The 20,400-nt window shown below is 37.1% G+C and overlaps 1 protein-coding gene across 4 annotated transcripts in view; it reads left to right on the top strand.

Annotated features, from left to right (window-relative positions):
• Positions 1-20,400, top strand: part of GLRA2 (glycine receptor alpha 2) — a 297,466-nt gene that overhangs the window by 81,656 nt on the left and 195,410 nt on the right. The window contains exons 2-4 of one of the 4 annotated variants that reach the window (XM_043998774.1): positions 8,839-8,906; positions 9,004-9,071; positions 19,082-19,305. In XM_043998774.1, coding sequence (XP_043854709.1) covers positions 9,069-9,071; positions 19,082-19,305 — 227 coding nt within the window. In that variant the 5' untranslated portion in view covers positions 8,839-8,906; positions 9,004-9,068. The remainder of the gene's footprint in view (positions 1-8,838; positions 8,907-9,003; positions 9,072-19,081; positions 19,306-20,400) is intronic. The other 3 variants (XM_043998772.1, XM_043998771.1, XM_043998773.1) reach the window with 3 other exon arrangements.

Below are 20,400 nucleotides of genomic sequence, written 5' to 3'. Positions count from 1 at the left end.
GGAGTCAAAGAAATCAAATGATAGCAAAATAGATACATGTGTCTATACTGTATTTATTCTTAACAAGATTTTCAGGGACATGCCTTTGGACAGAAGTGGTGTGGCAATAAACTAAGTAGAGTAAATCTGTTTTTCTGCAAATATCTCCAGAAATCAGATGGAAAATTTCATGTTCCCATTAATCTAAACACCTAAGCAAACTTTGATTTCTGAACCAAGATGAAATTTCTCTGTTTTTTAAAACACATTTCAAGATAGTTTTTTTTTTTTAAAGTAAGATCGGGGACAGCTTGGTGATGCAATGGATAAAGCACTGGCCATGGATTCAGGAGGACCTGAGTTCAAATCTGACCTCAGACACTTGAAAATTACTAGCTGTATGACCCTGGGCAAGTCACTTAATCTTCATTGCCCTGCAAAAATAAAATAAAATAAAAATGTAAGAAATAAATCACAACACTCCCCTCCATAATTTAGACTCCATGACAAGTTAATATCTACAGGTGACTTATGAAGCTAACATTGGACTGTTATTTTCAACAAAGTAGCTCATCTACAATCTCCCTTAATCTATACATGTGTACATATATGATTTCCTTATTTGGGACCTCTGTGGTTCCTTTCATCATTTTCTATCCAATAAAAAATCAATCATAGCAAATTATTATAATTATTTCAATATAGAGAATAAATGCCTTTAGAAATAATAATTATAGAGAAGCTGTCCATTAATTTGGGAATGGCTGAATAAGTTCTGGTATATGATTGTAATGGAATATTATTGTGCTCTAAATGATAAGTAGGGTGATTTCAGAAAAACTTGGAAAAACTTTTATATGAACTGATGAGAAGTGAGGTGAGCATAGCCAGAAGAATATTATGCACAGTAACATCAATATTGTTTGATATTCAGCTGTGAATGACTTACCTATTCTCAGCAATGCGATGATCGAAGACTCGTGATAAAAAATGCTATCCAACTCCACAGAAAGAAATGATTGAGTCTGAATACAGATCAAGTCATACTATTATCCATTTTATGGGGGTTTTGGTGGGGTGGACTGTTTTTTTTTTCCCACAGCATGACTGATATTGAAAAATGTTTTGCATGATTGCACATGTAAATCTATATCAAATTGCTTACCATTTCAGGGAGGGGGGATGGGAAGGAGGGAGAAAGAGAGAGAATTGGAAATTCAAAATTTTGAAAACAAATATTAAAAATTGTTTTACATGCAACTGCGAAAAGATAAAATATTTTTAAAATAACAATTATAGATAAATGTAAATATAGATTTAGGTATGGATATAGAAATACAGATAAATAGTTCTATGGGGGGCAGCCAGGTGGATCAGTGGATAAAGCACCAGCCCTGGATTCAGCAGGACCTGAGTTCAAATCTGTCCTCACACACCTGACACTTACTAGCTGTGTGACCCTGGGAAAATCACTTATCCCCTATTGTCCTGCAAAAAAAAAAAAGAGTTCTATGGACATAGATATATAGATATAGGCTGATATGTAACTGTTAACTTGCAGAAAGGGTATTAATCAGTCATTAAGTCATAAGTTAATAAGCCATTCATCAAATATTTGTCAAACATCTATACTTCCCTAGAAGTATACCAACTCTTGTGAGTATTTACAAAAGAACTAAAAGACTGGTTCCTTAACCTCAGTGAGCTTTCAATTTAGTTGTGAAGATCAATGAATAAATATTTTTAAACTATCTATTAAGATACAAAGAGATTATGATATACATCTTTAGGGGAGTTGCCTATACAGGTTAAGTTACATAACCTTACAGATTAGTAATATTCATTTTACAGTAGAAATCAGTATAGAAATGATTTGGCTTAATTCTTACAATCATTTATTTGGGGAACTACCTAGAGTTTCACATTATAAAGCATTCTTACCTGTTAATCTGTCCCATGGCATAGATTCCAAGGGTGTAGTATATCAATTCAATTTGAAATTTATGAAATGCCTAGTAGGAACAAAACATATTGCATTGTACTGGGATACAAATACAAAAACAAAACAGTTCCTGCCCTCAGAAGCATACATTCTATAGGGAGGGGAGAGGATTACTAATATGTGTGAGAGAAAAGGCTCTCTAACTCACCACATGATCACTCCAAAAAACATCCAAATAATGCCATAGGACAATTCCTGGAGCAGCAAAATCTACAGAAAAATGTGCTGAGATCATTTTCCAACCAAGGACGGCTTGGAAGGTTGGAAGGAGGGAGCTGCTGTGCTGAGACAGGAGTGGAGTCCAACCCTACAGTCATGCTAACACAGATCCAGTCCCAGGAAGGCCTTGCCAGAGAAAGAGACCCCCAGACCCTCTGAATCATCTGAAGCACCAGTGTTGTCTGGAACTAAGCTCACAGTCTGGTGAGAGGGCTGAGCCCTTGGCAGGGAGCAGATTTCAGGGGTCTCTGCTGGTGCTGAGGCAGAGCTTGGGTTTTTCACCCCTGCTGGGAACCAAGAGGTAGGCTTGGGCACAGGCTCATCAGAGCTGACAACCACAACACACAAAGCTGGTTGATTATCAAGTTGGTTTGGGGTCATCTACAGACCAGGGAACAGGCCAGGTGAGTAAAGAACCTAATCCTTCTTAAATCATACCACCTCGGACCTTCTGAAACTTAGGATAGTATAGCCTGGAAACAGTGTCCCACTTTAAGGACCTAAAAGTCAAGTAAAAGAAAGGCAAGATGAACTTACAGAGAAAGGTGAGGACCAAAGAAAGTTTATTTCATGAAAAGGAAGATCAAGGTGCACCCTTAGAGGAAGATGTCAACATCAGGGCCCCTATATCTAAAGCTTCCAAGAAAAATATGAATTGGTCTGAAGCCATAGAGGTACTCAAAAAAGACTTTGAAGATAAACTTAGAAAGGTAGAGGAAAAAATGGAAAGAGAAATGAGGGTGATGCAGAAAAGACATGAGAAAAAACTCAACAGCTTGAAAAGCCAAATGGAAAAACTCTCTGAAGAAAATAATTGCCTAAGAATGAGGATTGAACAAATGGAAGCTAGTGACTTTATGAGAAACCAAGACACAATAAAAAAAAACCCCAAATGAATAAAAAAAAAATAGAGAGCAATGTGAAATATCTTCTTGGAAAAACTGCTGACCTAGAAAATAGATCCAGGAGAGATAATTTGGAAATTACTGGTCTACCTGAAAACCATGATCAAGGAAAGAGCTTAGACATCATCTTCCAAGAAATTGTATGGGAAAATTGCCCTGATATTCTAGAAGGAGAAGGTAAAATAGAAATTGAAAGAATCCACTGATCACTTCCTGAAAGAGATCCCAAAAGGAAAACTCCCAGGAATATTATAGCCAACTTCCAGAGCACCCAGGTCAAGGAGAAAATATTGCAAGTTGCCAAAAAGAAGAAAATATTGCAAGCTGCCAAAAAGAAAGAATTCAAGTACTATGGAGCCCCAGTCAGGATAGAACAATATCTAGCAGCTTCTACATTAAAGGACCAGATGGCATGGAATATGATATTCCAGAAGGCAAAGGAATTGGGATTACAAACAAGAATCACCTTCCCAGCAAAACTGGTCATAATCTTTCCAAGGAAAAAAAATGGCACTTCAATGAAAAAGACTTTCAGATATTTGTGATGAAAAGACCTGAACTGAATGGCAAATTTGACTTTCAAATACAAGACCCTAAAGAACCATAAAAATTGGAGTTGGGGGATATATCTGGGGTCATGCAGTGGGTGACTGTCTTTTTTCTGAGGCTGAGTTTTGGCTGGGATCCCCCTGGGTCCTGGGTGGATACCTTGTCCACTGTGTCACCTAGCTGCCCCATGATGACATCTTTAGGGTAAAACTGAAGGATAAGGGGAATGCACTGGGGAAGGGGGAACAGGAGATGTAGCATGGCGTGAAATCCTACATGAAAGAAACAGGAAAAGCTTATGGAGTAGGGGAAGAGATGGGGAAAAGCAGGGTAGTAAATGAACTTTACACTTATCAGAATAGGCTCAAATACTTTAATCTCATTGAAGTTGCCTCAAGGAGGGATTAACACACACACACACACACACACACACACACACACATCCAATTGGATAGAGAAATCTATTTAATCTGGGCAGTAAATTAACCTAACACTCATCAGATTTGGCTCAAGGAGGGAATAACATACACACTCAATTGGGTGGAATAATCTATCCAAACCTGTAGGAAAATAGGAGTGGAAGGGGATAAAGAGAGAGGGGCAAAAGAAGGGAGGGCAGATTGGGGGAGGGGAAAGACAGAAACCAATCTCTTTTGAAGAGGGATAGGGTGAAAGAAGATAGATAATAGAGTAAATATCATGGGAAAGGGAATAGGATGTAGGGAAACAGTTAACAATGGTAATCATGAAAAAGAGAAAAGGGGTGAGATTGTATAAAAATATTTATAGCAACTCTTTGTGGTGGCTAAGAATTGGGAATCAAGGGAATATACATCAATTGAGGAATGACTGAAGAAGCTATGGTGTTATATAATTGTAGTGGAATGGTATTGTGGTATAGGAAATGACAAACAGGATGATCCCAGAAAAACCTGGAAAGACTCATATGAACTGATATATAGTGAAGTGAGCAGAACTGGGAGGACATTGTGCATAGTGATATCAGTATTGTTCTATGAGCAATTGTGAATGACTTAATTATTCTCAGCAATACAATGATCCAAGACTATCCCAAGGGACTAATGATGAAGCATACTATTCACTCCCATAGAAAGAACTGATACACAGAGCACTTGTGGATTGTACTTACAAAACCTATATTAGATTGGTTGCTGTCTTGTGGAGGTGGGGGGAGGAAAGGGAGGGAGGGAGAAAAATTTGGAACTCTAAATCTTATGAAAATGAATGTTGAAAACTACCCTTACATGTAACTGGAAAATATAAAATAAATGTTTGTGGCATTAAAAAAAAAGCATGACTGCTGCCTGCTTTGCAACAGGGGCAGAGATAACTATAGAAGTCAAGACCACCATCCCACCCCCAAAGGGAACTTTCCATTGTCAGATGGTCACCCCATCTGTTCACTCCATTTACCATCTATAAAAGCTTTTGCCTTTCTTCTGGTCAAGGAGATATATATCTCACAGAATAATGTCTCTGAACCATCTCCCCTTGAGAGAAGTCTGACTTCTCTCTTGGTGTCTTTTCTCTAGCACCAAGAACTTAAAAATAAATAAATAAATATGTGTGAGAAAACAATTATTAATAATGGGTTTTTTGGGGGGGGTTACCCCTCCTTCCACTTTGGAAAGTTTATCTCAGGAACTTTATCTGGTCTCTTTCAGAACCAGCCTGAAGATGCAATAGAGATAAGATTCTGAATAGCTCACCAATTTGAATGGACCTTTGCCATCAAGGGTTCTGTCTTTACATTAGACCCTAAAGTTATCTTCATCTCAGTAGAGCTCATTTTAATATGAACCACCCTCAGGTCACATCAATCAATGGAACTGAATGATGCTAGCCAATTAGTTTTGATCAGTGTGTAAGAGCATCACAGCTAACAAGTAGTTAGTAAACCCATTTACTTAGTAAATAGAAGTCATATAATTTATATGCAAAACCATATAAATTATGTATTTTAGAATATACTTATTACCTGGAAGTAAAATGCAATCTCAGTTCAAACCAAGAGAGAGGACTCAATCTTACTCAAGGAGGGTCATTTCAGCAGTCTTTAGGGAGGTAAACTGGAAATCAAGGATATATTGAGAAGCCACCATCCTCTACATGTCTATTGCTTCTCTCTTCATACATGTTTCCAGAAGAGTCTCTGTAACCACACTTGCCTCTCATAAAACTTTGGAACCAACGTTCTCCCTTACACAGGTACTCAGCATCATGACATACCTAGCATTTTCTCTGCCAGTTCAGAATCACCTTTCCCTCTAAATACATAAAGGAATGCAAAATGACCCAGGTTACAGAGAGAAAATGGGAGTTGAAAAGAAAGGCTTAAGGATAGAATATAAGGCTTAGAACAACAGCTTAGATTCAAATTAGAAAACAGTAAAAATGAAAAAAAACTTGCCTTGTCTTAGTATGGGCCTAGTTGAGATGAAATAGCATTAATTTGTAGTGGGTACAGTAAGCATGGTAGTATGACTTCCTTCAAATTCAATGGCATTTGAGTAGTAGTGAGGGATGGTCTTAATTAAAGTGGTAGTTGTATGAGTAGAGGGAAAGGGAGAAATGAGAGGTAGAGGTAGGTTCAAAAAAGCTGGCATAATGGTGGGGGAAGGGGTCCTCAGGGAGCTCAGGTTAGGCCTCAATTAATTTTTAAAAAAACTTTCATTTAGTTTCTGGGTGCTCTAGACCATGGAGATAATTGAAGGTACTTTATCTTTGGCATATAATTTCTGTTTAGAAGAGATTTGAAAGGTAACAGGGATCAGAGAAAGTATCTCATCTGCCATCTTGTTGTTCCTGTGATCTGGAAGTCCAACATTTGAGCATTTGTTGGATTATTCTCAAAGAGCTAAATGGCAGACCTCTCTTTCCTTCTTTTTATGATAAAAACAACTTTGGTGAAGTTTGCTTTTTAATTACTGATATTCATTAACTTTTCTTATCACCCCAAGATTGATCACATCATCCATTGTATTTCTTTTGTGTAGCCTGGTTATCTAGTGGAAAGAATCCACATGCATCTTTATATTTATCACAGAAAAAAATGACAAAAGAATAGACAAGATCTGGCTGCCTGACTTACATAGATTTCCCTGAAAGTCTTAGTTCAATTTACAGTTATTAAAACTAAATTTTCACTAAGATTTTTGGAACATTATATATAGTAGATCAAATGAGAGTTAGAATTTGATTGACAATTTTAGAAGCACTATTCCAAAAAATACTATTTCTCCTTTTCTACTCTCATTTTCTGTTTTATTTTTATTCCCTTTGACTCTGTAACATTATATGAATTTATTATTATCATTATTAAAATTTGCTTTACTCAGGCAATCACTAAAAAGAAATTTTGCATTGAGTATGGAGGGGAAACCAACTACAACCCAATTTCCCATTTCTTGATATTTCTCCTCACCTCCTCAAATAACATTTACTTAGGAAACAGGAATTTATGTAAAAAAATACATACTCATTACAGTGCTTTATAATTAATAATTTTGAAGAAAATGAAACCATTAATTTAGTGATAGTTAAGAAAGGAGGTAAGTAAAAATTGTAGACAAGGTAGGGACAAACCACCAAGTTGGGGGGGGGGGCAGTGTCTTCTAAAATTCTGGGGCAGGGAAAGAGAGCTGTGGAACCTTGAAAGACCAAAAACAGTTAAGCTACTTAGGCTACATTTCCTATTTGTTCAAATGTATTTTTAAAGAAAAAAAAAAGAGAAGGAAAATGGCGTGTATGAATTGATTCTCGGTATTTTAAGACTTCCAAAACATTCAACCACCCAAGTATGTTTTCTCACTACAGGGGGGCCACTTACTATAAGAAAACAAAAATGATAACCATTTTCCTTTTACCAAGACTTTCCCTGCATGCTTCCTAAAAGGCTCATTATGCTGCTGGTGTTATGTCAGTCCAATAGGCTGCCTTGACCAATGCTGTCTGCTCTAAATCTGAGTGCCTAACTTGGAGCAGTATAGTTCAGAAATACTATGTATAACTTGTGGCTTGGAAAATATTCTAGGGACACTTTATATCAAGTCCTGTTCCATTTAAAGCCATTGACCTGCAGATGCAGGGGCATCCGGGTCATATCTGGCACTACATATTGTACCTTGATGAATAAGGAGAAGGAAGTTCCTGTGGGAGTGAACAAATGAATGAAAAAAAATGAGTGTTTCACTGCTATCATTTAGTCTTTTCCAAAAGCAAGCCACAAGGAAAAAGTATTGACCTCAAATAGCATTCCCCCTAGAAAAGAAATATACCATGAAATAAACAGGTAGTTACTTATAGAATAAAAGGGAGAAAGAAGAAAAACTAAGGAAGAGCCACTTCCAATCTTGTACATAGGAACAGGGAGGGAAGACCATGCAGGGCATAGGTTCTGATGCAGTATGAGCCAAACTTATAAGAGCTGTAGAGCACCCCAAACTTTGGTCTCATATTATGAGTCAGCAAGACAAGTATACTATGCACACTACCCCAATGTGTTCATTTCTTAAGGTACTTTGGTTTTAAATGCTTTTAAAGTTTTCTTCAATCCTATTTTACTCCCATATTTTCTTAAAATTTGTTTTTATTCCTTTTTATGGAGATGCTGAAAAAATATAGACAGTTATCTAGTGCCATGGAATATGCTCACTTAGTTCAAACTGCCTCATATAGCATTTCCTTGCCCACTTATAGTAGATGGGGCATTCCTAAGCAGACATATTTTCTTAGCTGTCACCAAAAGAGCTCCTGGTTGACTAAATTTAGTTTTGCATCAGCATTGGGGATGTTTCCTGTATGCAAAGTTGATAGTAATATTAATGATCTTCATAACCAAGGAGCATGGTCATCCATAAAAAGGGAACTATGTAACCAAATTTCTGCGAACCTATCCCAGAAATGATACACAAAGTGCCTTTAGTTCAGAATTTTTCAGAATATAGCTTGATGCAAAATTGTTGCTGCTAGGTAAATGCTTGAAAATTTATAACCTAAAGGACTGATGGGCATTTTTAGTTATATTCCTCTAGATGGCCTCTGCACTTAAAATCTCACTGTCCTCTTTGTTACATCCACTTCTCTCCACCAGTTGGCACAGATGTTGATGGGGCTGTCCTGTTGGCTCAATGTCTATTGCAAAATTCTTATTGCATTCCACAGGTCCTCCAGTAAACGTTACTTGCAATATTTTTATCAACAGTTTTGGATCTGTCACAGAGACCACAATGGTAAGTGCTACAATACCACGGGCAAGAGAAAAATAATACTTGATGTATATCATGAACACAACCTGTCAATTTTTTCTATTTATTGTTCAACTTGCAGGGCCTCCTGTAAATGTTACCTGCAACATATTTATCAACAGCTTTGGTTCAATAGCAGAAACTACAATGGTGAGTGGGACTGACCATTGAAGCCATCTTGTGAAGGAGTGCATTGTGGGATAGAAGAGAGCTATTACATATTTTGGGGGAGATTTTCCTGAATGCCAAACTCCCATTCAGCTCACATTTAAGAGGACCTCTTTATCCTCATATTTAGTTTAGTTTAGTTTAGTTTTTTTTTTAAAGATGGCATATTCTATGTCTAGAGTTTTAAAAATAATCTAATAAAGGACTTTTGAAAACAATGGTTTGACTGGATTTAGGAAATATTGGTTGGAAATGAACAATCACATGTGTAAATATTTTAGTTAGCTGTATAAACCTAGAGTCCAAGCTATAGGATGGTTTTTATAGGTGTGATGAAAGAGAGCGAGTCAGAGCGCCAGGCTCCCCCTTCTTCCTCCCACAAGCAAATGTCACTTCCTGATGCCAAAGAAAAGATGCATGGTCTTGCCCTCAGAGACCTTCACCTCATGGCGGAGCTTTTCTACAGTAAGTCTCCAGCAGGTGGCATCATTCCAATCATTACAATACAAATAAGTTTTTCAAGAATAAAACAAATACAAAATCATAGGAATGTAGATTTTAGAGATTCCAGGGATGAGCAAAGTCACCTTAGATGTTATCTCCCATCATTCCCATATATACACACACACTCAATAAACTCTCTTTTGGGGGTGGTGGGAAATGAGTGTTAAGTGAGTTGCCCAGGGTCACACAGCTAGTAAATGTCAAGTGTCTGAGGTCACATTTGAACTCAGGCCCTCCTGAATCCAGGGCAGGTGTTTTATCCACTGGGCCACCTCGCTGCCCCCTCAATAAACTATTACCTCTAGGACTAAATATAAGCTCCTCCTTTGGGGATGCAACCTGTCCCATCATCCTTTTCAGATTTCTTATATATTACCCCCTTGATACTCCCTCTTCTTTCTCTATGCCTTTGTGTTGACTCTCTTATTTGATACAGACTCCCTTCTCACCTATGCCTCTTAAAATTCTCATCTTCCTTCAAGATTTAGCTCAGGCATCAATTCCTACAAGAGACTTTTCCCAATCATCCCAACACTTATTGTCTTCCTCACTAAGGTTACTTTTCATCCACTTTGTATGTTTCTTGCATATACCAGCATATGTGCATGTTGTCTGTCCCAATAGAATGTAAACTCCTTCAGGGAGTTTTGTCTTTTTTTTGTTTTTATTGCTTTGGGCCCCCAGTGTTCAGCACAGCAAGCACTTAACAAATATATCTGTTTATGGATTGACTTAGTTCTCCTCCCTCATTTTACAAATGAGAAAGCTGCAGGCCTAGGGAGTTTAAATGATTTTGCAATGTCATACAGGTAGCATGTAGAAGGATGAGGATTCAGCTTCAAGTTCTTTGACACTAAATCCAATGAAGAGCATAGATAATATAGAGCCACTCTTGCAGATGGGTTAAAAAGATCTTTAAGACCATTCTTTCTCTATTTAGTGTCCTATTCATAATATCATGAGGGTTAAAGTCACAAAATAAAATATGTGTTTAGTAGTCTAAACACATTTATTACTAGAAGCAATAGGTTGAATTTTAGGTCTTCAATAAAGTACCATTTTTGCTCACAGGCTGATTTAGGCCCCAAGACATTAGAGGAATTCAAATTTGCATGATTCTATAAAATATAAGAATTCTTTTTTTTTTTTTTTTTAGTGAGGCAATTGGGGTTAAGTGACTTGCCCAGTGTCACACAGCTAGTAAGTGTTACGTGTCTGAGGCTGGATTTGAACTCAGGTACTCCTGACTCCAGGGCCGGTGCTCTATCCACTGTGCCACCTAGCTGCCCCAAGAATTCTTGTGTGATATTTTATTTACTTACTTTTGGAAGTAATCAGAGTTAAGTGATTTGCCTAGGGTTATAGAGCTAGTAAATGTCTGAGGCCAGATTGGAAACTCAGGTAGTCCTGATTCCAGGGACAGTGTTCTCTCCACTGTGCCACCTAGCTGCCCCTGCTTAATGTTTTAAAAACCAAATCAATTCACATCTTTGAAAAGTATTGGGATGGTTTATAGGAAAACATAAAATAAATTTTGAGTCTGTTGGCACTGGTTTGCAAGGATCGGAGCTTTCATCTTTGAAGAATGTGAATTGTATCTTTAATGCTGCTAGGGTATGTAGCATTTAATGAATTATTGCTCTTGGGGGGAATTCTAGAAATGAAAAATATAAATTCAGGTTAAACACAGGAATACTTTGCTTCCCATAGACAGGATTGTTAATTTTACCTTAAAATACAACAATCAGGGAATGAGAAAAAAAGAGAGGGAAAGGGGGCAGCTAGGTGGCACAGTGGATAGAGCACCGGCCCTGGAATCAGGAGTACCTGAGTTCAAATCCGGCCTCAGACACTTAACACTTAATAGCTGTGTGACCCTGGGCAAGTCACTTAACCCCAATTGCCTCACTAAAAAAACAAAAAAAAAAAGAGAGGGAAAGGATCATAAGAGGGAAGTAGTTATTAAGAATTCTAAACCAAGTGACATTTATTTCATTATGACATTCTCTTTCATAGGGAAGGAGACTGAACTTATATAGGGATATTCCTGATGATAAATTCTCTCTATCACTGCAGATCAGTACAACTTAAGATCTCTGTGCACTAAAGGGTTAAGTTCCTTGTCCATATCTCAAAGCCAGCATATGTCAGAGTGGGAATTTAAACCCAGGTCTTGCTGGCTCCCTTTCCAGCTCTGTCTCTCTCAGGAGTTCATAAGAGTGCCCAAAGAAACACTGGGCTTTGGCATTCAATTTCAATCTTTCCCCTGTTGCTCATATCCTACAAAAAAAGGGACAAAACTTGAAGTGGCCCAATTGCATTTAACCACTGGCTTCACAGGATGGCATTCAATGACAATATTTGCACGACCTAATGCTGATTGCATTAATTAGACTTTCATTGCTTTGATTAAATCCCCTCATTGCATTTTACTGTCTATCAAATATGTAAATATGCACCTTTTCAATGTTCACAATGCAAGAAGGCTAACTATTTAAGTCAATGAAAACAGAAGCTGTCGGTATCTTTGTTTGCCTTTGTTTTAATATCTGCAGGTGTTTGGAGGTGTGGTTAAACAATTGGCTGCTGGGTTGCTTCCTAAAGATTTAGGGAGGTTCCCCCTTGATGACGACCATTTTCTAAAGAATTCTGAAAATGTTGCTCAGACCTATTACCAGTGGCACATCTACTTTGCTATTTAGAATAAATTGAGTTGCATGGTCAAAGGAGAGATGCATATGCTGCTTTTGTCCCCCTTGCCTTCTTTGTGACAACAAAGTTCATTTGGCTTTTAAAACTCATTTTTTTCTTTTTCCCAATTGTGGCTTTGACATGAAATGAAAAGATTTGCTTTCAAAAATGAAATTTCTGCCCTAAATCAAAGGTATGGTCCTCCTGCACCCTAGGAATGTGATGCTAAAAGTAGACATTGTTCAAACCCTCATCAAAACATAAGGGTGGTGAGATAGAATTAGCACCATGTTCTTCCAGTTCAGCATACTCTCTGGTGCTAGTACCTATCCCCACAGAGACTTTTTTTGTGATCATGTGATCATGGTGGGTACAAGGTGCATGATGTAATTTCAGGTGTCTAATAGCCTTACTTTAAACAAAAGCTTAAAAGGTCTCAAAAGCCATCATAGACCTTTGAATGATTTTATTAAAGTCTTTGTCTTTGGAAGAGTTAATTGGAAATAATAATGATAAAGATAAATAACCCTTCAGCAGTACTTGAAGGTTTATATACCACCTCACATACATTATCTCCCAAGGACCAAATCCTAGGAGCTAAATCACACACACACACACACACACACACACACACACAAACAAACAAAAAACAATGAAAAACAACAACCACCACAACAAACAGAGGCGGCATTTGATGTGACTTTAGGGTTGATTGATGTACTTTAGGTCATTCCTTGGTGCTTTCTTATTGGTAATAATAGATACATGTTCAGAGTCCCTAAAATCTTTGAAATGAATCTTCTCACTTGTCTTGTGGTTCTAAAGCCCCCCCAAAAAAGATCTCTTCCTGATATCGGGAAGTTTTTGCCTTGAGGAGAGAACACCAACATTTCCAAACATCTTGGCATTTCTCCACACTACAGTGAGATTTACAAAGGTGAAATCTAAGGATTTTTGTTCCCAGAAATGTGGCAAAATTTTAGATCCTGAGAACTCTTTTGACGCTGTCCAAGGAGTAATTTAAATGTTTGGCAAAAATCTCTCTGAGAGGAATGGTGGTGCTGCTACCCATGGTGTTCTTGTATTAGATGGAAATGTATAACTTTGAAATTTTCACATGAGGTTTGAATGTATACCCCCCCAAATGGGCTTATTTCACTTATTTTTAGTCCAAGGATTGCATTTCAAATGGCTCGCTATGATGGCGTGTATATTATTCTAAAATATACATTGCCTTATGGAGTTACTAGGGGATGAGAATGATAAAATCTATGGTTAGATGACTGTATTTGCAGAAATGCAGGGAAGAAGCTTTGCTCAGCTTCAAATTTTACTTCTAAGCTCAAAGATGTAGTGAGTAATCAATAATAATAAGGTTAAAAAATATGCATAGTTTTTAAAGGTCAGTTTTTGTAATCATGACATAAAAAAGTTTGAGAAACAGTTTCTGGGTAATTAATTATTTTATTTATCATGCTAGCGTATATCTAATAAAAGGGGTCAGTGGCACTCTTCAATGCCAAAGATCCCTCATGGAACCTACTCAATGCTTCTATGCCCTTGGAAGAATGATTGTTCCTGAGAGTGGCAATCAAATCTGATTGGTTAACAATTAATGAGAAGCATGAATATTATAATGAGAGATGGGTCAATTCTAGTGAGAGGTTGGGGGGAGTGACTCTGATCACTCTCACTCCTATAACACCCCCAGCCTCAGGCAATCTAGACAAAGGATCTACCTCCACTCAAGCCCATTTGGTCTGAACAAAATGGAGGAGAAAGTTAATCCAATCTCACTGTCAGCAATGTCCATTAGGTGCTGGATTGGCAAAGTACAGAATGAGGATCTAGGGAGGGAAAAAATACCTGGATCTCTCCAATAATTGGTTATTTAATAATCATTTCTCTCAATAGCTGATGAGATCAGATAGATTTGCCAAGAGTTTGTTGTTATCCAACAAACTCAGTTTTCTTCATGTAAATTCATGTCATGAATCCTTTCATGATAATATGTCATCTAGTAGGATGTCTTGTGCTTATATGTTTAATCATCATTCTACAGCTAAAAATCAACAACAAAATAGCAGCAAGATAGGGAAGTGGGGGAGGAGAGTGAAAGGCGAGAAGATAACCAGGATAGAATGTAAAGCACTACTAATGTTGACAAGCTATGATGTCTTCACCTATCAGGACATTAGGCCCAGTAGCAGGAGTTCCAAAGGTTATAAGTTTAAGTAGCCCAGAACATACATAGGTATTCCAGTGGTCCAGAGGGTATAGCAGCGGATAGATAAAAGACAATCCCAAGACTCCTCACACTCTGTTTAAGGAATACACAGATGTCTTCTTGGATACTGCTACATAGTAGGGAGCAGGCATTTGATAGCAGCTGATTTGATCTCCATCTACAAAGGATTCTCAGGATGGGACATGTAGCAGTCTTCCTTCTGCACCCAATGGCATGTGGCCAACTATTATGTTGAATACAGTGCCACATATTTTTTTACATAGCCCCATATTTTCTACAATATTCATAGCAGAAATTATATTCTTCAGTGGTAGCAGAAAGCTAAATTTGCCTTTTTTTTTTACTTCACCAGTAAGAAATGAAACTATACTCTACATTGTGGCATATAAGGTAATCTGGCATATAAATTGACCTTGATTTTTAAACAAAAAATTGAATGCTAATGACTAACCACATGGGACAACTTCCCACAAACCTTTAATTCAAGCTGATTTCCCCTAGCAGAGGCTAACAAACTGGAAGTGAGGAAAATGATGTTTTCTAGCTAAAAGGGGAACTCAGCAATCTGCTAGGCAATGTAGGAGAATGAACACAGTTCTTGTCCTGGAAACCTTACAATCTAGTTGAAAAGATAAGTTCTACATATGAAACAACAAGGACATTTTTTGCAAGACAATGTAATTCCAATGTAATAACCGTGCAGTTCAGTCTGTTTGAAGGAAGTACTGAATGATTCAGAAAAAAAGGAAAAATTATTATAAGGATGTTATTCACAGAATGTTATAAGGTGGCTTGGTGGACAGAGCAACAAGTTTGCAATTGAGAAGACCTGAATTTAAATCTGGCCTCAGATGTTTACTAGCTGTGTGGCATTAGGCAGGGCACTTAATCTCTGTTTACCTCAGTTTCCTCATCTGTAAAATGGTGATAATAATAGCACCTACCTCCCAGGATCAGGTGGGAAGATATTGTGTGGATAATTGTGAGGATCAAATGAAATTATAATTGAGCATTTAGCTCAATTCCTGGAACAAAACAAGCACTATATAAATATATAGTTTATATATAACACTATATAAATGTTAGCTATTATTATTAATAGCTTGTAAGTCTTAAGTGCTAAATCTGATATAAAATGGCATTAGTGTATAGGAGTACTGCTATAGCTGAGGTTGACTTTTTTTTTTAACCATTTCCGTAACTTTTGGTATAGACACTCCCCCCACAGTTCCAATGGGGCAACTTCCCTAATAACATAGTCTTATAAAGTTGCCACAGGGCACTGAGTGACTTGCCCAGCAACAGGCAGAAGCAAGACTTGAATCCACATCTTCCTGACTCCAAAGACAGTCCTCAGTCTACCATGCTGTGATGCTGACAGTTGGAAAAATAATGAATACATGATAAAAATTGATATGAGAGGAAAGTAAAGTTTAGTATGAAGCAATGTATGACAGATTCAAAGTAGAATCTATTCCCAGTGAATGAATGCAGCTCAAAGGGAAACATGGTATTCATCTCAACATGCGCTCAATACCTACTTCGCAATTTAATATTTCATTAAATAGAGACAATGAAAGATTAAAGCCCCATTTAAGCATTCTCCAGCATTTGGTGATATCAGACAAGGAAACATTAGAGCATACATATAATATATAACATTTTTTTAAGTGAGGCAGTTGGGGTTAAGTGACTTGTCCAGGGTCACACAGCTAGTAAGTGTTAAGTGTCTGAGGCCGGATTTGAACCCAGGTACTCCTGACTCTAGGGCTGGTGCTCTATCCACTGTGCCACCTAGTTGCCCCTATATATAACATTTTTGCACCTGCAAGGCAATATTAGAGTCAGAGACTCATAGAACAGGAATAAATTTCATTGGATTATCTATCCAATTCCTTGCCTGTAGATAGGAGTTCACACAGATCTCCAAACATGTGGGCTCCTGTCCTCTATCCTGAGACTTTTTGAGATGCTTTCGGCTTAGAAGTCCAGTTTTTCTTATAATGTTTATCATCATTTGATAAATTTGAGCACATTTTAAATGGCTGCATATTGCAAAGAAGGAAAGCATATTTATCTAGCTGCAAGAAAAGTTGAATTTCACTTATTTTCTATAGTAAGTCCAACCTATCAAAACCTATTTTTCTAACTCTCAGAATTCAGAACAATGCCTTGATTTTTAATACATATATATTTGTGTGTGTTTGTGTATGCATATACATAAATATATACATATACATCTATCTTAATCTAGCCAGTTAGTGTAGCTTTATGACCGGAAGACACTCATGTACTTCCAGTTTACAAGGTGCTTTATAATCAGCTTCATTTTTTCCTAAATGTAAATCTCAAAATTGAGAACTAGATGAACACCCCCCCAAAAAAAAGACAACTGGGACTCATGTTTTAGCCAGATGCCTAACTACTCTAAAAACTTGTATTTGAAAAGATTTTCTAAATTGTCTGTACCCTCTTACAGTCTTTATAAGTGATGTGGTTGACTACACAGTGTATATGAGTATGAGTCTTCAGAAGCTCACGAGAGAAAGCAGAATAATGTTGCTGTGTTGATTTCTGTTTCTCTAATTCTCCCACCCTTATTTCACAACAAACTGCCAAGCCACTTGTTCCCCATAAGATATTGATCAAAGACTCTCCCATATTCCTAATGCAAACTCAAAATCCCATTGGTCCCCTCATGGGATTTGGAAACTAGTCAATGGGAGCAGTTTAAAAGGATTTGTGCTTGGTGTCATCACAAGCATGGTAGGTAAACAGCTTTAGATGAAACCATAGCACCCTACTGTGGATTTGAGAAAGGACATGCTGGGGAGCTACTCATGCAGGAAATGTTTACTTTTGGTTTAGGGTTATTATTCTATCAGATTTAATTTGGAGGAAATACAAAAAAAATAAAATTTAATCAATTTTCCAAGTCAAAAGATACTTTTTTCATATAGCCAGTGAAATATCTCAAACTCATATCCTATACCCTATCATTTCTTAGAGATACCCACTCTGTGGATTTTTTTTCTTAATTTTAAACCACATAGAGCATCCTTCCTAAGAGCAGTCACTGACCAAACCCTGAAATGACCCTAAATCAATCAAATAATTGATATTTGTCTATCTCACATTCAGCCTATACTTTTGACATATCCAAAGTATACAATGTGACCAATATAAATATTAGCATGTTGGAAACTTAAATAAATTGGTCACAGTGGCCAAGAAACAGGTGAGAAAAAAAGACATCAGATAATCATAAAAGTTGTTTCCTACAGCCACCACACCTAATATCTAGTGTTTCTCATGGTGCTAAGGACATCTTCAGATAGGACTCAGCTAAAAGTGATTATCCTCATATAGTCACTATGGCATAAATAATTTAGGCAATAATGAATAGTAACAATAAGTCTAAGAGTCTATCATGGTGAAGGAAAAGTAAAAGTGAGAAATGGGTAGCTAGATGATATAGTGATAGAGATAAAGACACATGATAGAGATGAGAAAGAGATGATAGAATAGAGAAATTGATGACAGATAGACCACAATCTGAAGCAGAGAGAGATTGTGCTTGAAATGATCATGGTAGCACTAGATAACCATTAGACCCAAGATGTGATCCTGCTTGGTTTCCCACAGGATCTAGACTGTCAAGTTGGGAAATAATTCTCATATCCTAATGCCTTTGAGTAGTTAGTCTACAGTAGAGCAATATCTCCAGTGAATTTGGCTAATGAAAGAGACTTTTCAAACAAAGCAAGAACCATTGATGTAGATAATAATCTGTAAGTCCAGAACCATTTTTAAGAAAAGGATCCAGATATTTCCAGATCTGAAAGAAGCTCTACTCAAACAATTGCAATCTACTTTTTTTAAAACTCTATCTGCTGAAGAAATATCCAGATGCATAGTTGTTCATAGCAGAGAAAACCAGAGAAATGTTAAAGTAGCCTGGTAATTTGATAAGGCAATAAGAGAGATCATAGAACTAATTGGAATTTGAAGATTTCTTTAAATGTTTTGCTTGGGATTTTTGCTTTTACATTATTGACCACTTGGTTCTTTTAATCAGAATTCTTCTTCTGCCAAGATTTCCTTAAGGAACTTTATTCCTGGGAATTGGCATATAAATAAAATAGTAGGTTCTTAGCCTCTGGTATGAAAGAGATTACAGGTCACACCAATTCTGATTTGGAAAACATGCTTGTGGTATTTGTTTAGTCACCTGCCTTCGTTGGCCAATTTTAGCATCAGTTTTCTCTTTCCAGAGAAATGTTAACATGGAGGTATGTCTACACTGTACCAGTATACCAGTTTCAAAGGTAGAAAGTTCAGTTATTTAATGCAATGGATGTTGTACTGCTGGCTTGAGAGATTTTGTTTTGTTGCTCCAACTGAATTCACTGGTAATGTTGATATTGTGTAGACAAGCATGGATTGCTGACATGCAAAACTGAAACTTTGGGAATGATGGGAGAGATTTAATCAGTCCCTCATGGTGAGCTTGGGGGATTAGTCATCTTTCTCTGTGGCATTTCCATAGGACTACAGAGTGAACATCTTTTTGAGGCAACAATGGAATGACTCCCGGCTGGCTTACAGTGAATACCCTGATGACTCCTTGGACTTAGATCCATCTATGCTCGACTCCATTTGGAAACCAGACTTATTCTTTGCCAATGAGAAGGGGGCCAACTTCCATGATGTCACCACAGACAACAAACTACTACGGATTTCAAAAAATGGCAAAGTGTTGTATAGCATCAGGTAAGTTCCTGTTGACTTTACTTCAGCTATCTCTTATGTCCTGAACTGTCTTTGCATATGTCTGTATATGTTCTATGTATTTGATTATCATGGTTTCTCATTGGCCTATTAAACTCTACAATTGGTGGGGATGTTTTAATATTCTCAAATAATCTAGACTATACTTCCCAAAAATGCAATACATTTTTTATGAAGCCTGTACAATTTATCTCCCTACTGGACACCATTGTTTTTCGTGTGTAGTCAATCAGTTGGTAAACATTGAATGATCATCTATTATGTGTCAGGAACTGTGCTGGGCAATATGGATACAAAAAAGGGCAAAAGACAGTCCTGGCCCTCAAGAAGTTTACAAGCTAATAGTGGAGTCAACAGGCAACTGAATATATACAAAACAAGCAATATTTAGGATAAATAGGAAGCAAATTAAGAGAGGGAAGGCAATAAAATTAAGAAGCATTGGGAAAGCTTTCCTATAGAAGATGAAATTTTAGTTGGAACTTTAAGGCTATAAGCTCTTTGAAGGTTGGCACTGCCTTTAAGAATTTTCTTATTTGTATCTCCTCTTCAGCTTGGCACATATATAGTAAATTCCAAGTAAATAATTTTTTCATTCATTCATTCAAAGCATTATGCTAGGTACTAAAGACAGAGCAATAAAAGATACAGTTCATGACCCTTGAGGAAGGAACCTAGAAGTAAAAAAATCTCAGGTTAGATGCAAAATATGGCTTAGAGTAATTACAGAGTTAGCATAGACATTACATATTATTTAAGTCTGCTGCTTGTTTCCAAAAACTATAAACCTGTTTTGTTGTGAATTGAAAAGCACACATTCTAGAGGCTAAATGAAATATGTTTGAATTGACTTTCATTGTTAGTGTGTTTCACTCATTTGGAATTTGGTTACATTGTTATTTCTGGCCTCAGAATGTTTTTAGTCCTCTAGCTCCTATTGGCCACTATGGCTCAGAAATGAAGGGGATGTAAGCTGATTCAGTCCTCATAGAAGCACAGATCATTGGTGTTAGAAAGGATTTTAGAAATGATAGAGTCTAAAAAATGTTAACTGGGGCCAGCTAGGTGTTGCAGTGG

The sequence above is a fragment of the Dromiciops gliroides genome, chromosome 3, assembly GCF_019393635.1.
Source record: "Dromiciops gliroides isolate mDroGli1 chromosome 3, mDroGli1.pri, whole genome shotgun sequence".
In the NCBI taxonomy this organism is placed as follows: domain Eukaryota; kingdom Metazoa; phylum Chordata; class Mammalia; order Microbiotheria; family Microbiotheriidae; genus Dromiciops; species Dromiciops gliroides.
This window is presented reverse-complemented; position numbering and strand designations above follow the sequence as displayed.